This window comes from Malaya genurostris, chromosome 2, assembly GCF_030247185.1.
Source record: "Malaya genurostris strain Urasoe2022 chromosome 2, Malgen_1.1, whole genome shotgun sequence".
Classification (NCBI taxonomy): Eukaryota; Metazoa; Arthropoda; class Insecta; order Diptera; family Culicidae; genus Malaya; species Malaya genurostris.
Window position 1 is genome coordinate 212,219,253 of NC_080571.1, and position 24,626 is coordinate 212,243,878.

The 24,626-nt window shown below is 35.7% G+C and overlaps 1 protein-coding gene across 5 annotated transcripts in view; it reads left to right on the top strand.

Annotated features, from left to right (window-relative positions):
• LOC131427403 (nephrin-like) overlaps positions 1 to 24,626 on the top strand; it is a 219,118-nt gene that overhangs the window by 162,535 nt on the left and 31,957 nt on the right. For all 5 annotated transcript variants that reach the window (XM_058590556.1, XM_058590557.1, XM_058590558.1 and 2 more), the window contains 2 exons: positions 19,225 to 19,324; positions 21,092 to 21,203. In XM_058590556.1, the coding sequence (XP_058446539.1) occupies positions 19,225 to 19,324; positions 21,092 to 21,203 (212 nt within the window). The remainder of the gene's footprint in view (positions 1 to 19,224; positions 19,325 to 21,091; positions 21,204 to 24,626) is intronic.

Genomic DNA, 24,626 nt, shown 5'->3' on the forward strand with positions numbered 1-24,626 from the left:
TGTACAGCAACAGAGCTGGGACAGAGCAGTTTCTTGGGTATTCCGATGCAGACTGGGGAAATGACTCGGAGACACGACGATCTATCACCGGATACGTGTTTACGCATGCTGGTGGTGCTGTCGCCTGGTGTTCTAAAAGGCAACCAACAGTGGCTCTCTCAACAACAGAAGCAGAGTATATGGCTCTGGCAGCAGTGGGACAAGAAGCATTATGGTGGCGCGCATTTAGGGCAGAACTGAGCGGAGCTGAAACAACACTACCAATTTGCTGGGACAACAGAGGCGCGATTTGTCTTTCGGAGAAGGAAATCGGTTATTCGGCACGAACAAAACACATAGATTTGCGGCATCATTTCATCAAAGAACAAGTGGAGAAGAAATCTGTGAAGCTATGCTATGTTCCTTCAAATCAACAACTTGCCGATATCTTGACGAAACCAGTTCCTTTTACAAAACTTCAGGATGCTAGAAGGTCCCTTGGAATACTCGAAAATCAAAGTTAAGGGGGGATGTTGAACTCAGTAACCTTTGATTATGTATGAAGTAAATTAAATTCATTCCAATATATTATACCGTTCCAACCAGACGTCTTTTCTATTCTATCAGGTTTGATGAGTAAATGCCAGAAAACGATGTTTAAGGTGGTATATATTGGTAAGGTTTTCGAGTAACATCAATAAACCGGAGGTCTCCATCTTGGAATTCAGAACCACCACGAACATCGTTTTCCGACATCTACTCATCAAATCCATTCCGTAAATATCCATATTGTATTAATTTTCATGGAATCTAAATGAGCGGGAAATGATTTTCATTGTATGCAAAAACCTCTATTTACGAAGTAGGTTCGTAAAAAAGGTTTACGTTATTTGGGATTTTGTTCGTAAAAAGAGTTACGTAAAAAGAGGTAACGTAAAAATAGTTCAAGTAGACGGAGGTTTAAGTGTATTGGTTTATATCACGTCGAAAACTTTAGTGATACAAACACACATAATGGGATTGACAGTACTAGCTCGTTTAACCCGCTTTACCCCAATTTTATCTTCTCTGGATGAACTTTCTTTCGTATCCCGTTAGGAGGCTGATTGAGGTTGATTAAAATTGATTGATCTTACGAAGGAAGACCTAAAAATGAGATTACAAAAAGATTCTGCACAAATATTATTATACCGTTTCACCCTAGTTTATTTCACAGGTCGTATTTCTGGTTAAACTTTCTTTCGCATACTGGAAGGAGGCTGATTGCAGTTTATTTAAATCAATTGATATTACAAAGAAAGCTCTAAAAAGTAAAGTACAAATAGGTTCAATGACCAGACGAATCTTGTTATACCGTTTTACCCCAATTTATTTCATATGTCGTATTTCTGGTACAAAAAGAACCTAAGAAAGTTTACCCAGCGATACAATTTATAAAATAAAGGGTTAAACGGGCTACCACTGTCACTCCCATTGTATTTAATTGGACCACAGATGTTTTGTACGTAATATGAACCAATATTGATAGATCGTATTGAATCTGCTTTTGGATTATAGATCATATTTCCACTGAATATTATACCTAGAAAAGAAATGGGGTTAAACGGTACAACGAATTTGTTACTGTCCCTTAAACTATATGCAACCGATTTGTTAGACTTTTTTACGTCAGAAACACTCTATTAGCTCTTCTACAAGTACTTCGGTTTTATGTTATATAGTTAACCTGTGTTGTATCAGTACAAAAAGGGATCTTGGGGTAAAATGAACATGGTAGCGTTTCCTGCGGTCGTTCTAAATACATGGAAACAATTTTACTGACCATTTTACACAAAAAAAGTGCTTGGTGGTCAGCTGTATCATGCCTCCAAAAAAAATCGTCGCATTTTTGGTTCATTTTCCCAATGTGCAATCCTTCAAGGACGAGATTCGAACATACGTCAACTGGTCGGACCAATATTGTTTTTTAGTTTTCTCAAAACTCTAAGCATGAATTACAATAATTGTAAAATGTCTTGTTATAAAAAAGTTTTTATTCATTTCTTACATATCCAAAATATTTCCGAACGAGAAATACTAGTCGATTTTGCATTTGATTCATAATTTCGATAGACTAATGCAGGACTTACCACGATGTTGAATCAGTTTGTTTTAATTCCTCCATCAAAACACTTTCCGTCCCGACTGTTTCTGATCACTGCTGGATGTCATCACAATCGATTCCATACGCTCCCACATTTATCAACTGAGGCAGATCGATTCCATAACATTTGAACAGACGCTAATCGTTACGACCCGCCGAAATTGCTATTTGCAAACGCGAAAACCAGATCCGTTCCGTATTCGAACTGTTCCTGGGCGCAACTTTGCGAGTGAAAACGTTGACCGTACGTTGGTTCGTCGTTTTTCCACCAAGCCACACATGAAACTGTGGACTCGTTCCGCTTCGGAATTCCTCTGTTTGAATGAAAATGAGTTGCGGTGCTGCGGAAATACGAAAGCAAAACACGATGCCTTCGCGCTACATGTGCCAGATTTGGAAACGAGCTGGTTTCCGATTTGTGGGCTATCCAATGAACGCGGTTATTTGCGACCCCGTCGGCACTGAAGCTCTGCTGGATTAGTGCGTTTACTCTTTACACTTTGCAATAGAATAGCAGGGAAGTGCGGTCAAATGACCACTGATATCTGCGAACGATTTCCATGCGCTGATGTCCTAAACGAAAGTAACATGACTTCGATGGTTTTCGCTAGAAATGAGAAGATAGGTCGAGTTTCATTTGACATAAATACGATTTACCAAACTATGAAGTGATGCAGAACATCGTTCAGAAAAGTATCTCATTCTATAATTGCTTAAAGATATAGTAAAATCTGACTACTAGTGATGCTATATTTTAGTTTGCCATAATATGAAAAATATCACATCTGTTACATTACAGGGTCAGCACATGGCTCGAAAACATAAACTGCTAGTGCAGCTAAGTTGCACTGTAGTCCAAATTAGGGACCAAGATGTTCCTCTCTGCCGATTAGTTTGAAGGCACTAATTTGGTTAGCCAGTTGTCAGAGATTTCCACAAACTTAGGTTCAAACTAAAGGTCTCGTGTTGAAAATTTTATACCGTCACTTAAAGCGGTGTTACAAAACACGTGAACACTTTTCTTAACTGGCCTTAAAAGTACACCAATCGGTAGTCATTTTCAGTAAACAGCCAAACAAACCGATGCCGACTATTCTGGTTCCAGATTTTCGAACAACTATGGGGGATAATATTCATATATGTACTCAAATACGGATTTTACTCAAATTTCTCAGAGATTGCAGAACCGATATTTCCAATCTTAGTTTCAAATGAAAGGTTTTATGCTCCTACCAAAAACGATGCATATTTTTCGTATTCAACAATTATTTACACCGTCGTTTGGAGTACGATATCGAAATCATATACAATCCAGAGGTGGAAACAAGCTCATTTTGCGCACGAAAATGTGAATCAACATTTCCAAATGTGGATCAAAAAACTGAGCATCGTGAATTAAAAAAATGGGTTACAAAACTAAAATTGAGATTATTTTTTAAATTGTGGGAACTGTATATTACACAGACTAGCAGCAGACCTTATGCATACGCGTTCTTTTTATTGCGCTGAGAGAAGACCACCGCGGCAGAAATAAATGTACTGCGCTTCGTACGTTTTCAGCGAATTTAGTCAAGAACGAGGTTCGAGTGCTCCAGTCGCATGAGAATAAGCATCGCAACCTATGTTAATTTACTCTCCGATAAGTCCCCGATCACAATATAACATTTATACAATTTTGAAAGAATATTAAACCCTTGTTTTGGTAGTTGTATTTTCTGAGATTTGTTTAATTACTTTCCGTGGCGTACGGCACAATTGATAATACTTAGGTTTTTAGAAGTGGGAAAAGTATCTGTAACTATTCAATCATTCTAAAGCTTTTTTATATACTTCCTAAAAATTTTGATGCGATCTTCACGTGGTTCATACATACATAAAAAAACAATTGAAATATTTAATAATATATTAAATAGAGTAATCACGTTAGTAATTTTAATTATATTAAACTACTTTTCAAACCTGATAATATCGATAATTGGTATAATTTTTAACACTTTAACCCCCCGACAAATGACCATTTATGGTTAAATCCGGAGTGAATTAAAATAATAAAATAATGATAATAACAATAATACACTTTAATGAATTTTGATTCTGAAAAATATTTTTATAAACATATATTATCGAATAAGATCAAATAGAAAATATATAATTTCTATACAATTAGATTAAAATGAAAGGTTCGTCATCAATATCTAGTATTCAAAAATCTTTTAGATCTCGAACAACTTGTAGGTTAAATAATGGATGGCAAGCACGCAAACGAATCTGTTAGATGAAATAGATAACATTAATAAGTGGAATGAATCCCCCAACCGAGGGAAACTCGTAGAAAATTTCCATGTAAAAATTAAACGCATTTGCTCTGAAAGTACCGGCTATGATTTTATCCGGTTATCCCGTTCAAAACTTTTCGCTCGACTCTTGCACTAAAAATGGCTTTAACCGTTTTCTGTTCTGGAAAGTTCAAATCCGATTTTGGCATACAAAGTATTAATTCGGTTTTCGTATTCGAAACTACTTAAAGGGGGTTTCAACGATAAGTTGCACTTATCAGACGTTTACTTTTTGAAATCTGTTATGTTTCAAACAGTATCACACACAGAGATTTTTTGATCAAAAACTTTTGAAATGTTTCATTTATGTTAACTTGAATATGTGTATTAGGTCGCTGAAATTTTTTAGACCCAAAACAAAGTTATTATGAATTGAATTTTATTCCAATCCAACTTCCGATTCTGCAATTCCAGAATTATGAGGCTTTTAAGCGCATAGTTATTAACCTCTCCGGATCAGAAAAACTCCACAAAAAAATTAAAACCGGCATATAAATGAACACAAAAAGGTTATAAATTTTCAAAACTGATCTCACACATTTCAAATTACCTTCTATGTCGAATAGATGAACAGAATAAGGAATATATTAAAAACAATTGCGATACTCATTTGTAGAAGATACTACAGCTCAATTCTTGAACTTTACTTGTTTGGATGGCGCGTTTTAATTGCCGTAGCAAAACCTGCACTCCTGTTACTTCTGTGTATGATATTTCATGCTAAAAGGGGTAATATCAATCAGCTGCGTCGCACGTTTTGTGATTGGACATGTTTTCCTGATGATATTACTCCATCACAACGGTGTTATTGAATAAATTTCAATACTACGCGAAACATGGAATTTCGATGCGACCGATGAAATAAACTCACCCAACGGAAATAAAACTATTGATATCGGATAATTCATATCCGAGAAAATTGAGCGGTAATCAGTTTTGACGTTTACGTCACTTATACCATTATAGTACCGGAACCGTTAGAGACATCCATTTGAACTTCAAACCTGTTTAATGCACACAAAGTAGCACTAGAACGAGCCTAACTTTATTGAAATGTTGATCCTGAATCAAACAGTGATACTGATAACGATGAAGTCATTTTTAAACTACAAGTAAAATCAAAATTTATCTCATCAAAAATCATTCGTTTCAAATACTGGTAATACTGACTATTTTATTTACTGTGAATCAAAAAAATTGGTTCTTTCCACCCCTGATACGATCTTCAAGATTTGATTAAAAACTAGTAAAGTTTGTACGTGGTTAGTAAGCCCACTTTGTTTTCTCTAGAATGGCCTAAGCGATCTTTGATTTCTTTCAAGAATCGAAGAGAAATATTTCGAATTTGAATACTACAGTATTGTATATGAGAATATGATTGATTTGAGAAAAGCATCATTACACCACTAGGTGGATTAAAACAGGATTTTTATATTATCGCTCTATACGACAGGTTGCAATTTCATAAACACTACCCTATATTTCCGGAACCGGATGCCAAATCTGGATAAAATCCTGCATTAACTTATGGAAACATATTACTTTTCATTTGAATCTGAGTTTGCGAAAATCGGTTGAGGTTTCTGGGAAATTGGAATGCTTTCAGGTTTGGAGCACACGAGCACTATTACGGTACTTCCGGAACCAGGAACGATTATCCGGTATACTCGAAGGCAACGTATTTAGTCATAAACTAATCATACTTGCCAAATTGAAGTTTTATAGCGCTATTTGAATGAATTTGGTTTGATTTTTACCTGTCATGTATAAAAACACGCTCCTGAAAATGGATTTTTTATACTTCATTCATCATTTTTATATTTCTTTATCATCCTGTAGTTCCGGAACCGGAAGTCGTATACGGATGAAATTTGGTTGTATTATATGGAGTTGTAAGACCTTTCATTTGAATTGAATTTAAAAATCGAGTGCACTTTTTGGTTGACTTACATTTACACTTACTGGTTGACATTTTACCATTTTACCCGAACCGAAACATGGATCCAGATGAAATTTAACATTTTACACACACACACACAGAGAGAGAGAGAGAGATATTTGCTCAGATCATCGAGCTGAGTCGAATGATATATGACATTCGGCCTTCCGGCACTTGGTAAAACAGTCGGTTGTCGTAGTGAAGCAGAAAAAAGATTACTCGCAGTTAACATAACCAAAAACGGAACATAAGTTAATCTGAAAGGGATAAGTCGACACCTTTCAAGCAGGTCACCTGGGTTCGATTCCAACCACGCACATAGGGTCAGAAAGCTTTTCTGGCCTGAAGATGCGAATGACCCTACGGTTTAAACCTCTATAATTGAAATGAAATAAATTCTGAAAATTTCAATAGAACTTCAACTTCAAACAATATTGTGTAACAAAACACATCAATCAATAAATCGTGTGTCTGACACACATATGGCGCAATCATTTTCAAATTCATATGACGTTTATGAAGTATCAAGTTTCAAAAGGAAATATCAAGACACTTCAATTAGTCAGTAAAAAGTGACAGTCATATACTTTTGTCATTTCCAAAACAATGGACTCATTATCATTGCTTCCTGATGAGAAAAAGATGCTGTACGAGCTCAGCAACGGCTTCCAAAGTTTTATCCGAACTTTGCTCCATCGAAAAAATCAATTGTTATTAGAATTTAAACGTGGTCGTAAAGACAACGATGGTGATGAAAGTTCTAGTCGTTCAATTAGGGCGATTATTCAAAACAAAAAACTACTCCACAAATTGGTTATATCTAATCAAAAAAATTACCTGAGATATCTGAGGCCTCAAAGATATCAGAGAACAGTGTATTTATAATTTCACATGAACATTTGACCATGCGAAAGCTGAATTCGAAGTGAGTGCTGCATTCACTTACTCTCGTTCAAAACCTTAATTCGTGTGTTGATGATTTAGAACAGTTTGCCATGTTTACAAGTAATAAATCAGATTTTTTGGGCCAATATGTGACAATGGATGGAATATGGATCTATAAGTTCACTCCGGGATCAAAACGATCATCATCTGAGTGGACTGACGTCGGTAAACCATGTCGGTAAAGACGTTCAAAGACACAAAAGTCAACTGGGGAGGTTGTGACACATGGTATAATATTTAACGACTATCTTGAGAAAAGAAAAGCAATCAATAGCGAATATTACACAACGTTATTGGATCGCTTGAATGCAAAAATCAAAGAAAAGCTATCTCATCTGTCGAAGAAAGAACAAGATGCTTCAGTTCAGATCTGGCCCCCAGTGACTATCGGCTATTCGTTGATCTAAAAAAATGCTTTCCGGTAAGAAATTCAACTCAAATGAAAAATCAATTTCTGAATGTGAAGGCTATTTCGAGGCGAAATGCAAATCCTTCTACATGCACAACATTGCCAAGTTATAGATGCGTTGGAATGATTATATTGCTCTACCTACAAATAAAATCGATTTCTGCCGAAAAAAAGTTTTTCTTAGTTATGATATATGACTTATTGAGTGATGTGTTAAAAAAATCAATGGTTTTTTTAAAAGAGCAAGGCGTGCGCCTCAGGGATGCATTTCTCTTACATTGAATAGCTAAGCAATTAATTGTTTATTTTGATGTACAAAATAAGTACAATGTACAATTATAAGTTGAACGTAACAACACTTGAGCTGAGCTGAAGTGAAGTAGACTACCGTAGTTTCACTTCGTCTAAGTGGAATGTAATAACATTTGATATAAAAAACTAATCCAAAAAGTTGAACATTAGAGCTTACCAGTAAGTTTACAAGTTTACAAAACGATCTTGTTATGTATATTCATGTTTCAAAAAGTACCATTAAAGTTTCAAAAAGTACCACTTCTACTGTACTTTCAAGTAGCTAAAATTTCCACCTGTATTAGTATTCAAATCATTTCCATCTGGTATAAGTTTGAGTGAATTCGATATTGTTTCAAAATCAAATAATTTCAACTGAAGCTTCGTAGCTGCACTGTAATTTATTTTGATCATAGTAAAAAAAACAAAACTAATCAAACCATGATGAACCTGTTTGGCCTTTTTGAAGTTTTGACACGAAGACAGGTTCGATATACGGCGTTTAATAGACCGCCAAACCTAGTCCTGCCGTGAATGTGGTGCTAGTAATTTTCCGAAGCCACACACACACACATTTCGCAATGCCACATTATCGCAGGCTGAGATGGCGACAGTGGTAGCAGCATCGAAAACCATATGCAATCCTAGATATGTTGATGTGTAACGCGACCTTCACTGCATTTCGCTGAACCTGATGCCAATGTATTTCCGTATGGTCCAATGCGAAACATGCTGTGAGCTCTTCACACCGGCGTAGCTCAGTTGGCTTCGAAATAGAAACCCCGTTCATTTGGTTTACAAATCAGCCAAACGATCGGTGCCACGCGAGTCACGCATTTGTATATTGATTTATACCATTTGAGGTCAACGTGTATAATCTAGAATTAAATTTAATAGCATTTTAATCAAACATGTCCAATCTGGGATGCAACCTACCATGCACCGTTCCCGTCGATGACAGTCAACTGAGCTTACCACGAAGCACATTCCAGTGTTTTGGCGAAAACAATGACCACTATCTACGATTCCATTATTTGTAAACACAAACTTCTATCGCTTGAGTTTTTTGACGTTAAATTGATAACAAGTAAATTTCTCGAACTGCTGGATTTAACTGAATATCGATTGAGGCTTAAATCGAACATTTTAAAAACTATTATAGGAGTAAGTAACAAAACAAATACTTTCATTATAGTTTAGATTACTCTTAATCCCAAATTAATTTTTAGTAATGCAACCAAAATCAAACATCTTTTTTCGGACATCATTTCTATTCCAATGCTCATGTGTGCGTAGAAGTAATTTGATTTACAGCAATCGAAAGCAGGGAACAGGGAAAAGTTTCATAATTGCTCCATATTTACGTGTGATTTGAATTTTGATTACATGTTTATCTATTTCGGAAATTCTAAACTCTATCAAGCCAAAACAAGAGTATTGGTACACATTTTGAAAAAGAAAAGTGAACCCGAAAACGATTCGAACCAATTTTTAATTGCTCCCCTGCGTCAAGCTTCAAGCTTCGACGTGAGTATTATGCATCGATCGAAACATTTGGAAGTTAGATGGCGCCTAGTCTGAACTTAAAGACGAATTGGACAGTATTTACCATCCATTATCTTTGATTGAAGAGGAAAATTAAGAAAAGTGTTTTCATAATGAAAAATTTTATGTTGGAATATTTTGCTTATAATGCCATTAGTTTCTACAAGCTAGGACTTGGCTGAACAAAATCCAAAATCTTGACTCGAAATCAATGACAAACAGTGCACTCTGACTGAATAGAATGAAAATTAGTTCATTTTGGCGTTGTAAAAACATAAGTCATTCTAGCTTGAACGTGCCGATTATTACTCGCTCTTTATTCGATACATTTGAGAAGATCTTTTTGAAATCGAAGTGTTATTATTTTTGCAGTTCATGACCAATCATCTGTTCTTGCATCTAGCTTTTCGGTAGAGCAAATACATCCCTTAAAAGTTTTCAAACGTTTATATCTCAGAAACGGCTGGCCCGATTGATTTGGTAATGTTTTTGGTTACTGCTTGGACTATATCGAAATAGTATTATTTATATTTTATTCTGTAATAAAAACCTAAAACTTAATATTCATGAAAAGGCAGTTATGATTTTAATAATTTGATACGATATGGCGGACAACTATAGAAGTTTATTGCACTATAGCTCAAGATGGAACAACAATAGGCTGAAAAGTTTCAGTCTTTAAAAAATGGATAATCGAAAACTGTTGAATTATATTTTTTATTTTTCATTTTTCTAGAATACGGTGTAAAACCAAGCTTTCAAGATATAGAATATTCAAAATTTGAGAACCGATTCCTACAAACTTAGATTAAAATGAAACGTCCCATAGCTTGCCATTGAATTTTGTTCGAATGCGACTTCCGGTTCCTGAGTTACATGGTAAGACGTGTAAAAAAAACTGGAAAAATGTGTACTCTACTTTCTTAGAAATGGTTCAACCAATTTAGATTGAAAAAAGTCCTTTCAATTAAACAGCCTTCTATTGCATTTTAACTGGATCCAGAGTTACAGGGTGACTCCATTTTCTCAAAGATTTTAACAACCTTAAATTCAAATTACAGGAATTTAATTTCCATAAATTGATGCTGTACTTTACACGAATCCGACTTCCGGTTCCAGAATTATAGAGTGATGAGATTTAAAACAGATTTTCGATATAGTTACAAATATGACGTGAAAATATTTCTATGTAACGATTCAAGTAGATAGAATTATATATTTTAGATTAATGGTGGTTGAAACTTTATATATTAAAGAGCAATGTCTAATTTTCGCTGCTTTCCATGCTATTATCGTGGGTTTCCTCTAACAGAGACGACAATTTCTTATCCATCCAATTTTCCGGTTGTCATAGGAGAAGTTTGCTATGAATTGATATTACGTTTCATCTTTGACTCATCAGTGCGTTGCAGCAAATATATTAAATATCAATATGTATCACTTTAACGAATTCGATACAAATCAAAGACGGCATCACAGTAACACCATCTCGTGACAGAAAAGGCTATTAGTTCAGTCATGTTCAATAGTTTGCGTTTAGCGTGCACCCAGAAGTGAAAAGTCAAAAATAATTGAGCATGATGCCCGCATAGAGGTGTGAACATTTTCATATTTAAATGTGTTTTCTTCTGACGAAAGTAAATATCGCCTATAAATAATGTCGTCTTGACTTTCAAAAGTTATGAAGTAGTATTTAACTTTACTCATGAATGTTATGAATAGTGCTGAAAAGACGAAACCTATAGACTGTGAGAGCAATGTTTGGCAGATCGGTTCTTATATATAGAACAAAATTAAAATGAAATGAATGGTGTATTACAAGTTACTTTGATTGCGATATTTTTTTTCATTGCGTTCATGACATTGAATTTAAATTAGCTGCACATTATCTTTTCTCTCAGGGAAAGTTAAAATGTACAAGAAAATTGCCATTTTTTAAAATTGTCTATGCATTAAAAGTGCATATACTAAGCGATCTGCCCCTTGCTGTGAACTGTTTTGCGAATAGTTTAAACTTTTAGTCAAAATTTGAAGTTTAGATATTCATTTTCTGAAAAGTAATTGAATTTCATTTTACAGACGAACCATTCCAAAATTCGACAAATAGAAAGTTTGGTTAGCACTGAAAAAATGTTAATAAATAGTATGATAAGTGCAATACAGTAAGCAAAAGAACAAGTTATACTTATTACTTTTACTTCAATTGATAGCTCTCGTTGAGGCAAATTACGGTTTATTCAAATACTAAATCGTTTTTTTTTGTGAAGCACCCATTCATTTATTTATTAAACAACCTGATATTGTATATTTCTGTCACCGTAACCGTAATTTTTCGAATCAAAAAATTGTATTACATAATTCGGGAATGTTGGTAAAATTCTGGAACTAACATTAAGATTAATTTGTTTAGTTCTGCGTGCACATTTCACGCCTACCTTATGATCAAAAAAGAACCGGAATTTTCAACCGGTTGTCCAATCGGTAAACTTTTATTCTCTCAACGTTGGCAGCACTTTTATACACATTCTGTCAAATTTTGACGCATATCGTACGATTAGTTTTTGTTTGGCGTCTATACAAAGAAGTTGAAAAATTTTCGTGTGGCGATTTTTATAATGGATGCAAAATTAGAACAACGTGCGTGCTTCAAATTTTGCGTTGCAAATGGATTTAAGTGTTCCGAAAACGTTGAAAATGTTAGAAAAGGCCTTTGGTGAATCGTGTCTAGGAAAAACACAGGCATAATCGCTTCAAAGGTGGTCGTACAAGCTTGGATCATGATTAGATCCCTGGCCGCCCAACAACATCTGTTACTGAAGAAAACATTGAATCGGCGAAGCAAATGGTGTTGCAAAATCGTTCTGTACCGATTAGAGAGATTGCTTTGTTGTTGGGCATCTCTTATGGATCAGCTGAACACATTTTAACTGATGTTTTGGGTTTGAAACGCGTCGCTTCTCGGCTGGTGCCAAAAAAGCTGAATTTCATTCAAAAACAGCGTTGTGTTGATGTGGCCAAAGAGATGATTTCCAACGCAGATAGTGACCCCACATTTATCGAATGCATCATAACTAGTGATGAGGTGTGGATCTATGAATATGACGTCGAAACCGCACAACAATCGACCGAATGGCGCTTCGAAGGCGTGCCGTTGTTCTAAATTTTCTTCCATTATAAAAATCGCCACACGAAAATTTTTCAACTTCTTTGTATAGACGCCAAACAAAAACTAATCGTACGATATGCGTCAAAATTTGACAGAATGTGTATAAAAGTGTTGCCAACGTTTAAAGAATAAAAGTATACCAATTGGACAAGCGCGGGAATTTTAAAATGAAAATTCCGGTACTTTTTTGTTCATAAGGTATTTATATAAATAGGGTTTTTTTTAATAAAAAAAAACAAAATGTTCTCATCCGAGTTAGTATCAGATTACGATTCTAAACCGTATTTACAGCTTATTTTTTCGAGCAGTGTATATCGACCAATATTCCATTTTTTGGAGTTGTTTAGTTCAGTGTACTGATTTGGAAAGCTGTCATATGGGCATTAAACAAATTGTATTGTATCAGTAACCTTTTTTGCGCACTTTACTGTGATGTCCCTCGTGAATCCATATTGATATATGGTATATTTATGGTCAGTCTAGTAGACATTACACTCCGTCGTAATATTTTGCAACTAGCATTTACTTTACATCTGCCTAGCGGTTCATGTTGAGCCATCAGGTCGCGCTAGCAGTTCAACATAAACTGCTACGCACTGATGAGTCAAAGACAAAACGTAAAATCAAGTCCAAACGGGTATGTGCAAGTCCCATTCAAGCTTCTTGAATTTTATTCAAACCCGACTTCTGGTTCTGAAATTGCAGGGTTATTAGTGAAAAAAATCGAACTACTACTCGGTCATTTTCCTCACAGATGCCGTGACCGATTTCTACAAACTAAAGTTCAAATGAACGGTCGTATGGTCTCATACAAAACCGAATTTCAGTTTCATTTCAGGGCTCAAAATCAAACCTAATAATCAAGAGAACTTTAGATAAATGCCCTTGTTCATGGTGGAAGAGATCGATCGTGAAAAAAAGTTTATTTCATTGCTCATACATTTTATTATTTTTTCACTTTTGTAACAATATCTCATTGGAGTCCTTATATTAGATAAATTCAGGGTCTAACCTTGATATTAACACAACACTAGGAAAAAATCCATTTCCGAAAATGGCACTAAAATTTTGAAGGCCTCCGCTACATGATCTTGAATCGATAGTTAACAATAATAATAATTTTTGATAGATAGAAAAGAGCAGCTATTACTTAAGTTTTCTTCTGCGTGAAGAAATACACACTCGCACCAATAAATTGTGTAGAAAAATTGTGTGTGTGTTCGCATTTAAGAAAAGCATTCTTATAAAACAAAAATCGGTATCGAGTGGACTTCCATTCGGTGCGGTTCACTAATGCTGAAAAAAAGGCTACTGTGCGTATTACCTTCTGCCGATATATTTTGTGCGTCGTACACCTTGCACAAGAGACATTCGAGGATGATTTTGATCATATAATGCTGGATGATTGCGCAACTTCCATCACCAACCCTTTGAGGCATCCAAAATTCTCAAAGAATAATTTTCGAGAATATATTTCGCATATACACTAATAAGTTTATATAAAACTCAAAACCCTGTTAAAATCTCTAATTGGTGTAATCAGTGTTGGTGGATGCCGATAATTTGATAGAAGCTGCTGGACATCCGGCAGAAGATGCTACAAGAACTCATGTCTTTCAATGCATGAACCGTGAGAGAATTTTTCTACATTTCTTTGCTCCACTTCATACTCTGAGTATTTCACGGCACTTGAAAAAAAAATTACAGTCTGATAATGTTCGGTGCTGTGTGGAATTTACCAAGAGAGAATCGCAAGTTGGCAATTATCGCAGAAAATCGAATCGATGATTCAACTTGATGATTCTCATACTAGGTTGCAATATTTTAAAAACCCTTGTGTGGAGCATTCACATACATTTTCATAAACACAACTTATACAAAGGATTCTATCGCAATTATCAACTGTCATATAGAATCGTTTCGTTTAGCATACACTAGCATGACCTTTTCAATTTATTAAAAGTTTGGAGCTAATTTTATTGGAATTCTTCGTTTTCTTTTAGATTTTCGCCTTACATGACGGTATGAATTTTAAACACACTACACCCTGTTGTTCCGGAACCGGAAGTCGCATCAGAACAAAAGTCAATAACTGTCCATGAGACTATAAAATCTTTCATTTGAATCTAAATTTTCAAAACTCTACTTAACCGTCTCTGCGAAAATGAAAACAGCTCCGTAATTCCGAAACCGAAAGTCGTATCCAGATGAAATTTGATAGAGTTCCATGGGATTGTGAAACCTTTCATTTGAACCTAAGCTTGTAAAATTTGTTTGAGCGGTCTTCAAGGAAATCGAGTGCACTTTTCTTTATTATTTTACACGTTTCACCATGGTATTTTGGAACCGCAATTTGAATCAGAGTGAAAATCAATAGCAAGCTTTGGAACATTAGGACTTTTCATTTGAATCTAGATTGAAGAAAATGGGTTATCATAGATACTTTTTATCATCTTATTGCATATTTTATCCCGTTACTCTCAAACCGGAAGCTCGATCCGGGTAAAAAAATCAGGATGGGATCGATAGAGCTTTCAATTAAATCTAAGTTTGTGATAATCGGTTCAACCACTCGGTACTCGACGAACTGAGTTGAATAGTATATGACACTCGGCCCTCCGGGTCTTGGTTCCAAAGTCGGTTTTCACACAGCTTTTCTATATGAGAATGGCAAAAACTAAAGGCAACTAACTATACAGAACAAATTTTATCAGCGGTTTTGACAACAGTTTTGTAGTCCTACGTCAACATAGCAATGTAAAAAACAGCAAGTTTTTTTTCCATAAATACATTTATTTCTTAAGGCAATTTACATAAGTTTTTCTTCCCCGTAGCATCACATCACATAGAATTCTCATCCTAATATAATACTAATATAGTCACAACGTTTTGAGTTCAATAAAACATATTCTTCTTATTTTTTAAATATCATATTAGGTATTTCGTTATTTATTATTAAATATACTCAAGAACATAATTTGAACCAACTGATTAACTGCTATAAATTATAAAATATGCTGAAATTTTATACATTTTGATTCCGTAACCCATTTCGAGTTTGTTTTTATCAGCACATCATTTTTATTAAAATTTTGCTATTGGATGAACTAATGGACGCAGTAGGAAAAGGGTCAATTATTACATTGAAACTTCAATTGTCTTTATGAAATGATAAAGAAGTTTTATGTAAGAAAGGTCACGACAAGCAAGAAAGTCTCGAACTGGGACATTGGATAGTCTACCTTGGGTTTTGCAAGGAATTTAATAGTTGAGATCTGACATCACGATACTCCACGCATGTCCAAACGACAAAACAGCAAGTTGTACATTACAATTAACGATACCAAATTTTCAAAACTGGGCTCAAATTTATTTCAATTTTAAGGTTTTGTTAGTTGATGGCCAAATGAACTGACTTGGGATTCATCGATAGCCGCTTCCGGAAATTCCAGAAATAGTTATTGTACAAAAAAGCTACGCTGAGAACCGACTTTTGTCGTGAATACGACTTACTTTACTATGGGGTGCCTTTTCAAAATTTACCCTCTGAGAGAGTGATAAGTTTTTGATCGTGAATACCTCTTGTTGTATCTAACGAATCAACATAATTTTTGCTACATGCCATCGGAAATATGATCACAATTTTATGATAAAATTTTCAGTTGTGTGGCATAATCTCAAATAGTTCAAAATTCAACTTTTCTTAAATGTTTAGTATAAGCGAGTATCAAAGAGGATAATTCATAAGGCGCGTTTGCCTTTCTCGTATTTTGAAAGCTCATAGCTCAGTGATCTGTGGAAGGATTTATATAATCTAACTACCAATAGAATCGAATTTTTTCAACTTAAACGTGTATAGCAAAAGCATTGAAGTATTTCAATAGTACACTATTGAAAAACCTATCTCATTTGATCCATGTCAACGCCAGCCAATCAGAACGCGTTCTGAGGAAGAGAAAAAATATCTGCTGCTGTACAACTAATCGTTCAAGAAAAATGTTCCGAAAAGTGGTGAATATCGTAGTGAGTTCCTCAATTTGGTCCTTCTGAATGCTAGAAACGAATCCCTACAGCATATTGATAGTTTCTTTCAATAAATTATGCAAATCCGAAATGAAATAATCGACATTGAAATTCTGTATGCGGCTATTTTTATAGCCGTTAGGACCGCCCATTAGTGAAAAAGCTACAAACGAAATCACATAAAAGGAAATCTCTTAACAAAAATTGAAGCAGTTTGAATTCTATCGCCACTGCGAGCAGATGTGTTTTGTGTCGTCTACACAGCTAGTTTCGCTTTCGACAAGAGCGATTACGTCACAGCTGCCAGTCATTAGCATTGAAAAAAAAAAACGATGGAGAGCATTACACAATATCAGCCGTTCAAATGGCTCTAAAAGTTTTCTAAAGAACTATTAGGATTTGTTTTTCGCAAATCGAAGGTTTTAGTGCAAATCAAGAACAATTTGGTTAGATTTGTGCACTTTTCGATGTGTGAAATTCACAGTAATCGAGATCAAGTGAAGCCTTTATTTTGCGAAAAATGTTCCAGAGTTTAATGTCGTAGAGAATTACGCAATTTGACCCTTCTGAATGCTGGAAATGAACCCCTACAGCATATTAATAGTTTTTTTTCTATAAATTATGCAAATCCGAAATGAAATAATCGACATTAAAATTCTGTATGCGGCTATTTTTATAGCCGTTAGGACCGCCCATTAATGAAAAAGCTACAAACGAAATCACATAAAAGGAAATCTCTTAACAAAAATTGAATCAGTTTGGATTCTATCGCCACTGCGAGCAGATGTGTTTTATGTCGTCTGCACAGCTAGTTTCGCTTTCGACAAGAGCGATTACGTTACAGCTGCCAGTCATTAGCATTGGAAAAAACAACGATGGAGAGCATTACACAATATCAGCCGTTCTAATGGCTCTAAAAGTTTTCTAAAGAACTATTAGGATTTGTTTTTCGCAAATCGAAGGTAATTATCCTCAGTTTAGTGCAAATCAAGAACAATTTGGTTAGATTTGTGCACTTTTCGCTGTGTGAAATTCACAGTAATCGAAATCAAGTGAAGCCTTCTTTGTTTTTGCGAAAAATGTGAAAAAGGGGAATGCTTGCCTATTTCATACAATTGATGTTCGGAAGTGTTAAGGAACATGTCAGTTGTTTTCGTATTCACGACATCCAGTTATGTCGCTGACATTACCCACCCGCCTTTTTAATCGTGGGCCCGGATAGCCGAGTTTCATATACCGTTCGACACAGTTCATCGAGTGTGTCTAAGTGTGTGTGTATGTGTGCATGTAACTGAAATATGCACTCACTTTTCTTGAAGATGACTCACTATTGTCTCAAAGAGTTGTTGTTTAAATTTCGTATGGATCCGACTTCCGGTTCCGGAATCACTGAATGAAGTGTGTTTAAAATTTCAAACCATCATTCAGAGAGCCGCTGCAAATGAACGGGAAATTTTTAATTTTGTTTCTAATTATTTCAATTTGTAGGTTATGCTAGTTTACGTCCGAACAAACTTTATTGTTTCTATTTAATTAACAGTTTTGTTTGAGACAATATGACTAATAGGAGAAAAGCATCATCACAACATTAGAACAGGTTTTTTACAATATTTTTATTTTAAGTGTGCCTTTTTTAAAACTTAAGTAGTATCTCAGGGGTTTTATTATTTCGTGGGTAATCAGTTTGTGCTAAGACCACATGACTTATTCCAGGTTTGTTACGTTTCGTCTTCGACTCTTCATAGCATTATCAGATTCATCCGTGAGGTGGCATTAGCAGTTCAACATAATCTTACGACACAATGCAAAATACGAGTTTAATATTTTTCGATGGAGATCAATCGTTTAGGATATTACTGAATCTCGATTGTATATCGTTTTCACACGGAATTGCTGTATGGAAGAATGTAACTCACTTATTTTAATTACATTTACAAGGCAATATTCTGTTTTTTGTTTCTATTGAGCTCATTCATTTTGATTCTTGATACGTCATGTATAAAATTGTTCAGTTTTTAAATATATACAGAATTCAAAAAATCAACAAAGACAGAAAATAACTGCTTGAAATGATACATTTCGAAGCTATATTGAGTCATAACTCAGGTGAAATAACATTGTTGAATCGTATAAAGAGATTACATTCACGGACATCAATATTTTTGCCACAGATAGCTTATCCGTTCAGACACTTTAACTACCAAACCGATAGAGATTTAAAAATTCCGGATAATAGTTCTGGGAATCGATTCTTTTTTTTTCTCAGTTACCTTTTCATTGTGTTCCGATAGAATCAGCCCGCTAACACCTCCCGCGCGGTTCCATAAATTAACGGTCAGATTTACATATCGTATATCGAATGAACGAACAAAGTTTGCCGGCATCAACAATTGTTTCACAATTTCACTACTGAAAACAAAACTAAATAAATCATTCCACGCTTTACAGATGTCCCGGTGTGCAGTCGCGAGAAAACCGTCCTAATTGGTGCATCGAAGAACGAAAATGTGGAAATTTTATGCGAGATTTATGCAGATCCACCGGCCAGGTAAGAGCGTTCAGCTAACCAATGTAAACCCAACCGAAGCTTTCGGGCGATGCGGTGCGACGGGAACAGAACAACTCTCACTATCTGCAGCACTTAAAACTAATTGTCAATGGACGTGTAATATTTTTTGTCTTTTCGCTGGTGTTTATATTATAGTTCATTTTTTCTGCTTTTATTTTCACGTATTCTCACAGAGTTTTTACACTCCCTTATATTATACTGAATATTTACGTTTCTGCTACCCATTCGAGTGAAATTCCACACGTTTTTGAATAATTATTGATAAAACTTTTCCAAATATGATGTTAGTTCTGTAAGCTAGTTGACACTCGATTGAGATACCGAATGTCCTTACTCATTTAAAATTAAAAAACTATATTTATAAATATTAGAATAATTGAATATTAAGTACAAAAACGAACGGCATCCTCATTCATCTCAGCTCGACACCACAGAAAACAGTTATACAGGCTCGCTTATGAAGTGTGTATAAAATTTGCTCATTCAGCGTAACGAAAAATTGCAGATGTCACCGCGATCGACACTATTTTGGGTACCGCGTTCACATGAAACGCTATTTGGGATGCTACATTCACTTCACGCTTGATTTTTGTTTTGCTGGTCAAAATCACAAGTTTATTTTTGTTTTATTCCAATTGAATTCACGTGTGCTTTAAACGAACATGGAAATGAAGTTGTCTTTTACGCTCATAGAAAAGGTATGAGAAGTGTTCAAATCGTTGTAGTTGAAATATTTCTATAATAGACAGTAGAACTTTGTTATCGTTCCGCAACGTTTTGAAGGATAAAGGCGAATAGTCGAGTGGGTGACTGTGAGTTCCTTGTTTCTAGCGTACAGAAAATTTAAAATTTACACAGGTTTTTAAAATTTATTGTCGATCCTGTATATCTGTTAAGTCTGTGGTTTCACTATTCATCATGTTAAGACGACTTTTGGAACTGAAATGAATGGGGGTACCGTTACCTTATGTCGTTTTTGCTGAGGACAAATCTGAGCAGGTTTCAGAACCTTGGCTTCAAGCAATCGATTTGACAGCAGTTAGGGTAAAAACATGGTTATGTTCCTCATCAGGTGAAAACAACATTAGTCAAACAAAGTGCACAAGAATAATACTTCAAATTGATTGCTATATATTTTGCTCACTGAAATCAGATCAAATCAAAAACTTGAAGTACGCAGAAATCGCCGCTCTCAACCCTCGGCTCATTCGTTCCATGCCCTTTCTTTTAGCGTAGGTATTTCATAACGTCTAAAAACCAGCGACATCACATAAAGTTTCAGATCGGAATGAATTTGAAAAAAAACTTTACAAGCAGGGCCAAAAATAGCTACTTTCACTGTAGAACATGGTTAAAGAGTGTGTTTATTTATTAAAAAGTTACCTGTGCACATGTTTACGGATTTTTGCGAGCTACAACCTGGTGAAGTTTGTTTTTATGTCCCTACACAAAGTTGCATTTTTTGTTTAGCTCGTAGCAACCGCACGCTTTGCCCTAATCAGAGGCATTTCCACCGTGCTCAGTTTAGTTAAGTTAAAAAGTTAATACCCGCATCCGGAAAGCATCCAGCATCGCTTTTATCTTACGAAAAAAAAATAAATAAGATGATCAGCTTATTAAAAATTTTCTCCAAAACGGTTAATTAAATTTCAACACGCATTTACCACATTAAGCAAAGTTTCCCCGTTTAGTGTTCTACTCCATCCGACCGAACTCATTACGCACCGTTTTCCCCATCTTTAACAGATCCTTCCACTGGCGCTTCAATAACTCCGCTGAAATACTGAAAGTCGACTCGCACCGGTACTCAAACTACGGAAACTTTAGCGTGCTGCACTACACTCCAGTAACGGAACAGGTAAGCTGGTGAAATTTGGTGAAAAGCCTCCCGTACCCGGTTTAACTTATCCGGGGGTTTGTTTCTTTATTCATGCATATTAAATAAATAAATTGCGAAGCGTAAACCTTCTACCGCCATCTAGGAAGAGATTTTTACAAAAAAAAAAAGTTATTTAACTTTTCCCATTCAAATCGGGCGTAAGTAACGGAGCTCTGAATCCGTTAGCTGTTTACACCCCTTTCCTCTGCCGAATCACTTGTTTCAAAAGAGATAACATCGCTTTTGTTCTAAATTTTTATACTGACGGTAAGTGAGCAATTTTGGAAAAAGAAAATCAACAATACTAAAGCATATTTCAGGTTGGGATGATGAAGATAAATAAAATCTTGGTATTCTGCAACTAATATTTTAACGTACAGAACCATTGCATGGGAAGGTGATACGATTCTTTTGGCGTATAACCATTCCAGGTCAGGGATCAAACATACTTCAACTGGCTTGTAACACTAGCCCCCAGTTCAATGAACTATCTCGACAACTCGACAATTAAACCGTTCATATTTTGTGGTACTACTGGAATTCCCAATGATGATGATGGTGTATTCAATATCATGTCAAATAAAGAGTGATTTTTTCAGAGGTATAGGATTTGAAAAAAAACACAAAAAAAATTGATGCGGCTTCAATTTTGCTTGTTGACATATCCATTCAATTGAAAATGAGCTTCGTCGCTGAACACAATTTTTCGATAAAAAAGTGGATCTTCCTCCAACTGTGCCAGCTCCCATTCTTGATTAAATTGAAGACTAAACGACAAGTATAATTAAATTATAGACCAAACTGAATAAGTTTGACAATGACAGAAGACACGATTCACGCGTGATCTGTCAGAAACAGTGTTACCAAAAAGATACCAGCAAAAAATTAACCCTTTATATGAAGATAAAGCTATGGAACATAAAACCATTCTTACAAGATTTTCATAGAGCGAATGAAATTTCCAGCTAAACACTGGAACTTCAATTTACGCGCATAGCCGGGGGTGCGTAAATCAAATAAAACATCGCGTTAGTTCAAATTTTTCGCATAAAAAAAGGTTTTTGACATTTCACTTGATTTTAGCGTAAATAACATGAACAAACCTACTACGTCCGATGCTTCAGTGCCTAAGGACCCTCTGAGTATGTTCTGAGACTAAGGAAATGCTCCAATATCCAAGAACTACTTGGAGTATTGTCCTCAGGGACAACACTGTGTCACAGCAAGAACTACAACGGCTAATGCCTTTTTTGTTTGTGGTTCACACTTTTAGAACTACACATTGCTTACTTGTCTATTTATAGCTGTTCCAGGTAAGTTCCCAGTCGTTCAAGAACTTCGGTGAATACAGGCCCACAAATCTACACGAGCAATCAGCTGTTTATGAATAAATTTTCAATGCTGTTCATAGTCGTAGAGCTACTAACTGCTTACTTGGGTATTTTTATCTTTTCTCGGGACATTCTCAGTCGTCCAAGAACTACAGGTCTTAAGATCTACACGAGCATTCAGTAGTTTATGTATAATTTACCAATGCTGTTCATAATCGTAGAGCTACATATTGCTCACCTGTCTATTTTCTACTATTCCTGGAACATTCCCACGCGTTTAAGAACTTCAGTGAAAACAGGTCTTAAGATCTACACGAGCATTCAGCAGTTTATGTATAGTTTTTCAATTCTGTTCATAATCGTAGAGCTATATACAGCTTACTTGGGTATTTTGATCTTTTCTCGCATGTGGTATCACGAATATGGACCGAGAACGATAAGTTCGTTACTGCCGTTATTCTTAAGGCCTGAACTTCCATAAATTAATCGAAACACAGAAAGTATAGACCACAATCAATGAACTCGTTATATTGGTGATCTTAAGACTTGTTCCGAGGAGGTTTCGGATGAGCGATTTCTTCTACAAATCTTATCACAGTATGTCAATTTTCTGTAATTAGTCCTACGAGTACATACCACACTCAATAGTCATGTAAAAGTCACCCTCAAGTGATTATATACAATATCTGTTTTCAAGAGAATTCTTGGATGCCCAAGATGTTATTTAGATTCATCGAAACTAAACAATCATCGCGTAAATTAAATAAAAATCGCGTTGTTTTCAATAAAGCGTGTAAATTTAATTCGCGCAACCCCCCCCCCCCCCCCCCCCTCTGGGTACGTGACTGATTCGGAGCATTTATGAAGTGCATATTGTATTAATTTTGAATTCATTCGGAACATGAGCAAAAATTTCTAAATTATTGTGCGCACGAAATCACAAAACTACCTAATTTTGAGTATTTTCCATCTAACTTCGGGGTTCCGTTCTTAGTCTAGCTTAGTTGTCCGCCCGTGAGTTTCCCGCGGTTGATGATCTTGAACCAGATGCATGATACTTGGGACGACGACGTCGCCCAAGTCCGTAATATTTCTATTTATAAGTAACATGCGTCAGCTACAGTTTACATTCTCAGGAAATATACAACAACTAAGCTAAGCACTAAGCTTCGCTAACGATGAGGGACGCGTAGGTACTGAGCTCACCACAACCTATAGTTCTTTTCGCCTTTCTCATATAGAATGGTTATGCAATCACTATGAAAACCGACTTTTGAACCGAGGCCCGGAGGGCCAAGTGTCATATACCATTCGACTCAGTTCGTCGAGTACGCGCAATGTCTGTATGTGTATGTGTGTAAAGTTCCTGAATTTTATTCAAATCCGACTTCCGGTTCCGGAATTACAGGGTGAATAGTGAAAAAATCTTATTTCAAATTACGTCCTCACTTTTCTCAGAGATGGCGTGACCGATTTCGACAAACTTAGATTCAAATGATCTAATCAAATGAAATTCTGTACACAACTGCCAAATTTCATCCTGATTCGACTTTCGGTTCTGGAATTATATGGTGAAGTGTGTTAAAAATTGGATACCGTCACTTGAAGCGGCGAAACAAAACACGTAAAAAATTCTTAAAAAGCAAAGTCTTGGCATTACATTCCTTTCGTGAAATTTGGCCTTTCTATTTCAACAGACTTCGCAGCCGATTCTTAGCGTACAGAATCTTTGCATGGCTAGTACTATGGATCCTACTGACACTAAGAATCCTTCCAGGTCGGGGCTCGAACATACGACAGCTGTAAGACCAGCGTCCTATGCACAACCAAACAACCCGATTCCGGGTATACTGGTTCTCATTTTCTGATTCCGGAAGCACCGTAAATAAAAAGTAAATTAATTTCTAAACTTGCCTCAAAACTATTCCAATTGGTAGTCAATGTCAGTAGACGGCCAAACATTAATTTGCCTTTCCTTGTTCGTGGTTATTTGATGAACGACCGAAGATTGTAGCCATAGACTCAAAAATGGATCCCAGTCACTTTTCTCGAACCAACTTCGATTATACCG